Raw genomic sequence first — 8,122 nt, 5'->3', positions numbered from 1 at the left:
TTTATTTATTTATTTAGTTGTTTATTTACATATATTTATATACATACAAACAGATACAGACACATACATACACACACACACACACACACACACACATATATATCTATGTATATATATATATATANGAGAGAGAGAGAGAGAGAGAGAGAGAGAGAGAGAGAGGACGGAGACTTGGTTTTTTATTTTATTTATTTACATCACCATTTTTGTCGTCACGCACGTAGATTTACACGGTCGGATATTTCTCCGCTAGGTGGCGGTGCCGATTATAAGCACCGGTACCAAACAGTATGGGATAGATTAAGTGTATTCATTTTTTTAATTTTTAATTTTAGATGCTTAAACATAATAATTATAATTAAATTTACCACACTGGCTGCGGCCATCGGTGGTCTGGAAGTACTGTATGAATATCTGTGCTTAAAATATATTAGATTAAGGTCGTTACACAATGAAATCGTCTAACGGCGAGACGAACGAGACATTGGTTGCTAAGTCGTCACGTAATGTGTTTATTTATCCGGACGCGTGTATATGAATACGCGAATACGGGAATATGTGAATACGCGAATATGTGAACACGGGATTTTATTTGTAAAAGCCACAAAAACTAGTAAAAACGCAAAAATCGCGCGAAATTTCGTTTTCTTGAATGAAAACGCTGGCGATATATGCATAAGAGAATTTATATTTGGAAGTTATTCCTGTTTGGTATACCGGTAAAACGCGAAAGATATTAGATATAAGATATAAGATATTATCTCGTAATTTCCTTCCGCAAAAATCACTCTCGGAGAAATTTCGTTTTCTTGAATGAAAACGCCGGCGATATGCGTCTAGAGAATTCGTCGAATCTCGAGAGTTTAGTTAATCCTAGTTGGTACGTCGTTTCCCTTCTCTAAACTCGAAGTGTAAACTTGTAAAGAGTCGAAGCGAGAGATCTCTCATCGTGTTTATCGTGTTATGTTAGAGATCTATTTTCTTGCTTAAATTCGCCAGCGCGAAGGACGGTAATGCAAGCATGATTAAGACCACGTGTATACGTAAGTGGGCTGAGCGCACGCGTGAGTGTTTTATATTTAGTTTGTTTATAATGTAAGCAGTGCCATCAGCCCTTAACGACGACACGCCAGGCGCCACGACGCGAAAAGATTGTGCGATGAAGATTCGGGTCGGTAGATGGCGCGCGGAACGCCGTGTGGTGAATTTTCCTGTTGAACTATAAATAAAAGTTAATCGTCGGTGATTCGTTCGATGCATCTTCGTTTTTTTCACTGAGTACTGCGTTACATCCTGCCTACTGTACTATACATATCAGGAGTCTATTGATAGACTCCTGTATATATATATATATATATATATTCGTCGATATATATATAAATATGAATGTACACACACGCACGTACATACTCACACACACTATCTCTCTCTTTCTCTCTCTCTCATTCTCTCTCTCTCATTCTCGCGCTCGATCGCTCTCTGCTGAATCCATGTAGAACGCGATGAAAGTGCTTACGCTGCAACCTCTAGATTGTTACTATAGACGATAGATGGCGTTGCTTTCATCTGTGCTTTGTGACCGCTAATTTCCTGCCACCGCAGAGAGGGGGAAATCGGAGTAGAGAGCGAGAGAGTATATATATATATAGTATAATAACATCCTCCACGATCTCTCTTCTGTTCGTCTGCACCACCTGCACTGTTTCCCCCCGTATCCATAGCAACTGGGCGCCTGATCAGCCGACGGATGCTGCGCGTGCGCACTGCGTATTCATGGCCGCCGACGTGTCGACGACGACGGCGACACCTAGCGGCAACGCGTGGCACAACGCCGTCTGCTGTCGCGAGGATCTGCTCCCGCTCTGCCAGGCGGCGCCACCTCCGCCTGGAGGAGGAAAAATAATTGGCCAGGTCCCCCTGAGGGCGGACGAGCTTTATCCGTGTCCGTTTGGCGAGTGCGGGAGTTAGAGGCAGGGGTCAGGGGTCAGAGCTCAAGTGAAGTGCTGACCTTGCGAGCGTGTGTTCCGGCATCGGTGAAGGTCATCGTCACTACGTTGACCACGCCCGCATTCCGTATATATCTCTCTAGTGCGCGCTCGCTCTTGGTCTCGCTCGCTTTCTCGATATCTTTCTTTCTCTTTCTCACGCTCTCTCTCTCTCTATATCTATCTATTTATCTATCTGTCTTCCTCTCTCTCTTGCTGTCTATCTCTCCCCCTCTCTCTCTCTCTCTTTTTCTCTCTATTTTTTCTCCCCTTCTTTCTCTGTTTCTCTCTCTCTTTCTCTCTCTCTCCCCCTTCTCTCTCCCCCCTCTCTCTCTGTCTCTTTCTCTCTATCTATACCCATTCCGCATATCTCGCCGTGCGCTCTCTTTCTCGCTTTCTTTCTTTCTTTCTTTCTTTCTTTCTCTCGCTGTTCCCCTTGCTCTCGTTCGCGGTCTCTCCCTCTCTCTCCCTGTCTCCCTTTACGTGTATCGTTCTCTCTCTATACATCCCACTCTCCCTCTATCGTTTCTTCGCCTTTTTCATCTTCTCTTTCATTCTCTTTCTTTCTCCCTCTCCCTCTCTTGCATTATCTCGCTCTTTATCTCTCTCTCTCTCTCTCTCTCTCTCTCTCTCTCTCTCTTTCTGTCTCTGTCTTCTTCTCTCTCTTTCTCTTTCTCTCTCTTTCTCTCTGGCTCTGTCTCTCTCTCTCTGTATCTCTCTTACTCCCCCCTCTGCCGCTCCCATCTGGTTTCTCTCTCTCTCTCTCTTTCTCTCTCTCTCTCGTTCTCTCTTATGATCTCTCTATCCTTCTCTTTTTCCTCTTTTCCCCATCTCGCTCTGTTTCGCACTCTGTACTGCATCGCTGTGTTTTGCATCGCATCGCAACTTCGCTAGCTTCTGCTCCCAGCATATAAGCTCGCCGCTTAGACCCCAGACAGGCGCTGCCTTCACTAGCTTGCTACAGTAGGCGCTGCTTGCCTGCTTGCTTGCTTGCTTCATGTCCGCTTTTTCGCATCCCTCCGTCTAGCAACTGGGCGCCCGATCAGCCGACCGCCAGGGGGCACTGCGTGTACGTGCCAGCGACGGCGGCGACACCTGGCGGGCACGCGTGGCGCAGCGCCGACTGCTGTCGCGACGACGTGCTTCCGCTCTGCCAGGCGGCGCCACCTGCGTCGGGTCCGCCCGTACAGCGGTTCGTGCCACTCAACGCCGACGAGCTATATGGATAGAGACAGCGGACCGCAGGTGTGCTGGGGAGTGGCGCCACCTCCGCCTGGGGGAGGAGGAAACCTGGGACAGTCGGTGATCAGAGCGGATGAGCTGTATGGTTGAGATGACGCATGCATGAGTCAGAGATGTGCTGCAGTCAAGACAGAGGGGGGAATCCAGCGAATGAGAGAAGAAACAGGCTGGGTTAGCGGCGGATGAGAGAAGAAAGAGACTGAAGTTGAATTCCTCACCTTGCCGATGATCTCTGCAGTTCAATATTATGTTTGGACATGTCTGGAGCTTTCAGATTATGTGTGGACGATTCAAATATAGGCTGCACATTCTAGACCACGTGGAGACCTTCTAGGAATCTTCTAGATTGTGTGCACAGTTACAGTAGAGTGTGGTGTGTGGAGCTTCTATATTATATGTAGAGAGTTTCAGTAAAGTGTGGACCTTCTATATTATATATGGATAGGCTCCGTAAAAGGTCATTTTTGATCAGGGTCAGTAAAGTCTCGACTTTCTGCATCGTGTGTGGACATCGGCATTGATATCGATAATTGCTAAACAGTAAATCGTCTAGATGAAGTCTGAACGATAGCGATAAAGTTTGGAATCTCTAGAGAAAGCTTCGGGTTCGACGATCCTTGCATCCTCTTGCTTCCTTCTCCCCTATTGCATCGTTGCCATGGTTTCTGCAACTATCTTCCCCGCCGCTTGCTATTGGATGGAAATTGCTGCAGCACTAGTTACGTCATCATTTGCATATTTTACGCATCTGTGCTAACTGTGTTCACCTGCTCATTGAATATTTAGTTTTGATTTTGCTTGAGCGATGACGTTTACATTTAGGTTCCTATGATCATGTTGACTATGTTTTATGTGTATCACCATGTCAACATTTTACACACGCGCGCGCACGCACACACACACGCGCGCGCGCACACACACACACACATACACACACACGCACACACACACACACGCACACACGCACACACTACACACGCGCGCACACCCGCGCACACACGCGTACACACGCGTATACACATGTGCACGCGCGTACAGGCGCGCTTATACACGCGTATACACGCGAACACACGCGTATACACGCGAAATCACGCGTACAGACGCGCTTATACACGCGTTTACTCGCTTATACACGCGTATACACGCGTTTACACGCGCACACACGCGCGCACACCCGCGCACACACGCGTACATGCGCGTATACACGCGTTCACACGCGCATACACGCGTATACACGCACGCTCACGCACACACACGTGGATACACTTTGCCAATGTCACAACTCAAGATATCATCAACACCGAGACTGGCACCGCAAGTCGTTGGGAATTAACTAGCCCGGCGGCAGCCAGGGACTAAGAGTCAGTCTAATCATCTAACTCTATTTATACACGCGATTATGTTTCACCGTCATAAAACATAACCAGCAAAAAATTCGCCGAAACATTTCACCTTTAAAATCACTAGATGCCGTAATTCATTGATTATACAAACAAATAAAAAAACAAACCCGAAAACCATTAAAACCAGACGAATTCCAAACTACATTTCTCCCAGATGCACGCACGCGCATGCGCGATCACAGCGCCGTCGTGTCGATGACGTCACGCCGCGGCAGCCGCGTCGTCACCGTAGTCGGCGCGTTTCGCACACTTCCGGCGCCCGCAGCAGTAGCAGCAGCAGTGGTGCCGCCTGCCGGCCGTCGCATGATCACGGGACACGGACTTCCGCCGCCGCAGACGACAACGGTATTCATTGTCGACGCCGACCGCGCGCTGGTGCCACCTCCGCTCCCCGCCGCTCGACGCGCCACCGTCGGCCGACAAGCCACGCAGCCGACCACTCTTAGCAGGCATCGCCGGAAGGCGGCGTTGGCAAGACTGTACAGGTAAAAGTTAGCAGCGTAGTTGACCGCCTCGAGTGCGTTAGCCGCCAGGCGAAACAACCGATAGGAGAGACAGTATCGGCCGCTCCACGGCGCTGCGAGCAGGTCTATCAGACGGACGATCATCGCTGGTAACGTCGCCGCGACGAAAACCGACGACATGGCGACCATCAGCGCCGTCAGCTGGCGATCGGCGCGCCCTCCATCGTCGGATTTCGCGTGACCTTGCGTGAGCGACTGCCGCGCTACGATGCTGCGACGGTAGGCGACGACGATGGCCGGGTTTAGACCGACGACTCCCGCTATGGGCAGGATCTTACTTAGGAGCGTCTGAGTCCACAGCCACGCGTGCTTGTACGCTGCATGGTGAACGATGCGCGCGCAGGGCTGATAGAAGAAGAACGTCGAATTCCGGCTGACGCCGGAAACGGCGTACTGCTGGAACGCTTCCGGTACGTGAACCGCCGCGGCGACGACGACGGCGACGATGACGACAACGCGCGCCGTCGAGCGCTCTCGCAGCGCCCTCGCGCGGAGCGGATGACAAATAGAGACGTATCTATCAAACGTCGCAGCGAGCACGATGAGATTGCTTGCGCATATCAGCGAGTTTGCGAGCGGTAAGGCAACGTGGCCAATGTATATGGCATCGGCTAACGACCACTGCAGCAGGCTAGTCTTACTGTAGACCACAGCGTTGTAGACACCGAGCACGACGATCACCGAGAAATCGACGACCGCCAGGGCGCGCAGGTAGACGTACGAGACCGCCTTCAGCTCCCGCTGGCGACCGCTCCAGAGAACGACGAGGTTGAGAGCGTTGCCGACCGTGCCGACGGCGATGATGATGGGAAAGAAGTTGCGGTACACGTAGCCGACAGCGTTCGTGTACGTCACCGAGCGACGCGCCGCGCAGTCGGCGACGTCGCCGCCGTCCGCAGCGACATCTGGCGTCGACGTGCAGAAGTTGGCGAGGATGCTGACGAATTCGGTCGAGTCCATTGTTGCGGTGGTGGGGGTGGCTGGGGGTCGCGTCGGGGTCGTGAGGGAGGGGTGGGTGGCTGTGGGTGGAGGTGGTAGGAGTTGGGTTTTAGGGCTTGGTGCTGTGGTTTAGGGGGACTGTAGGTAGATGTTGGGGGATGGGTTGGGTCAGGTCAAGGTGTCACGGATGGTGTGGGTGGCTCTTGGTAGGTATGGGTGGGTAGGTTAGGAGTAATTGTGAGCGTACGTCCAATCGATAGATCGATAGCTGATCAATGAGGTTCGATACGATGCTGGAATCCGGGGCAAAGCTTCTAATTCACATGAAGCCAAAGCGAATCCGCCCGCGCCGTTGCCATAGCGACCACGGCGAGTCCTAGCGGATGCGCTGTTGCGCCGTTGCTCAGTCGTAGCGGATGTGTTGTTGCGCCGACGGTCGTCGCAGCCGGAAGCAGCTCTAGGAGACGGAAGGAGGTGACTACCTGCATGTGTGTGAGAGACGGTGAGAAATGCACATGATTCAAAGATGGATGCAATCTCTGGTTTAATATCGGTGAGATATTCTGAAAGGATGGTTTACATATGACATTTTATTACAGTAAAGACGTACCATGAGCGTATCCATGAAGGTTGACGCATCGTTTAGTTAATATGCAACAATGTTAATTTGGAATTAAAGTGATTACGTCACTGTAAATAGTAAAAAATAAAAATAATATTTCCACTTTTTCACAAAATATAAGTAATTCTGTTCACATTTTATGGTTAAATTGCTGCATTATACTTCCTATTTTACTATATTGTTTGATGTGAACTTACACTCGTGACCCATACATAGCCCATAACAAGCAATTAATGTTGCAAACATTAATTCAAATCGTCCATGTTTTTTGGATTTTTAACTAGTTGAGAAACAATCTTATCAGGTAAGAATTTGATATACCCATCGTTAAGTATGATATAACGTCATCGTAATCCTCTGCGTAATAACATTTATTTATTTATTTATTTATTTATTCTTGTGCATTTTTCACCCATATCATATATAGAGGTTACTGAGAACATTATTATACATATAGAGAACACATAGAATATACACAAAGCGTACTAGAGCATACATCAAATATACACATAGCAGACGTAGAGCAAACACAGAGCAGAGTTAGCGTAGATATATACGCCCCACTATACCCACGCATACGTCTCCTGTCTGCAGAAATATCGAGCCCGTTGTCAGAAACAAAATTAGTCTTAACATTATAGTGTTAACACTAACATTTTCTCGTAGACCGTCGACAGCGCTTTGTTTCGTATTGTTTTGAGGAAATCCGCTACGATTTCTCATTCAGGTAACTTCGCAGCGCTTCTGTCGACCGTCTACGAGAAAAAGTGAATGTTAAGACTAATGTTAAGACTAATTTTGTTTCTGACAATGGGCCCCATGTCACCGATAGCCATCGATGTGGCAACTATCGGGTTAGGCTCATGGGATGGGCTTGCGGTCAATGTTAGGGTAGGGGTACGGGGTAGGATTGGGGTTAGGTTTAGGATTAAGGTTAGAGTTAGGGGTAGAGTTCGAGCTAGTGTTAAACTTAGGGTTAGTTTTAGGGTTAGGGTTAGGGTTAGGGTTAGGGTTAGGGTTAGGGTTAGGGTGGGAATTAGGGTTGGGATTAGGGTTAGAGCTATAATTATGGTTAGAGATAGGACAAGGTAATGGTATAGATTGCGGTTAGGGATAGGGTTAGCGTCAGGCCTAGGTTTAGGGTTAGGGATAGGGTTAGGGTCAGGCCTAGGTTTAGGGTAAGGCGTGAAGAGCATAGGGAATGACAAGGAAAGTTAGTCACATCTTATTCCTAAGCATAATCGTAAACCCAACTCTAAACCTATCGCTTTCCGTATCCGTTCCAATAAGCATAGGAACATAACCGTGATATGAACATAACCGTGATATGAACATAACCGTGATATGAACATAACCGTGATATGAACATAACCGTGATATGAACATAACCGTGATATGAACATAACC

At 48.5% G+C, this 8,122-nt stretch overlaps 1 protein-coding gene across 1 annotated transcript; it reads right to left on the bottom strand.

The window, feature by feature from the left end:
• Nucleotides 1–4,806: 4,806 nt before the first annotated feature.
• Nucleotides 4,807–6,114, bottom strand: LOC106819723 (probable G-protein coupled receptor B0563.6). The gene has a single exon (XM_014824319.1). The coding sequence runs from the start codon at nucleotides 6,112–6,114 to the stop codon at nucleotides 4,807–4,809; it is 1,308 nt and encodes a 435-aa protein (XP_014679805.1).
• Nucleotides 6,115–8,122: the final 2,008 nt, after the last annotated feature.

This window comes from Priapulus caudatus, unplaced genomic scaffold (genome assembly GCF_000485595.1).
Source record: "Priapulus caudatus unplaced genomic scaffold, Priapulus_caudatus-5.0.1 Scaffold4197, whole genome shotgun sequence".
NCBI lineage: Eukaryota > Metazoa > Priapulida > Priapulimorpha > Priapulimorphida > Priapulidae > Priapulus > Priapulus caudatus.
The sequence above is the reverse complement of the archived record's forward strand: the minus strand, read 5'-3'. Positions and strand labels throughout refer to the sequence as shown.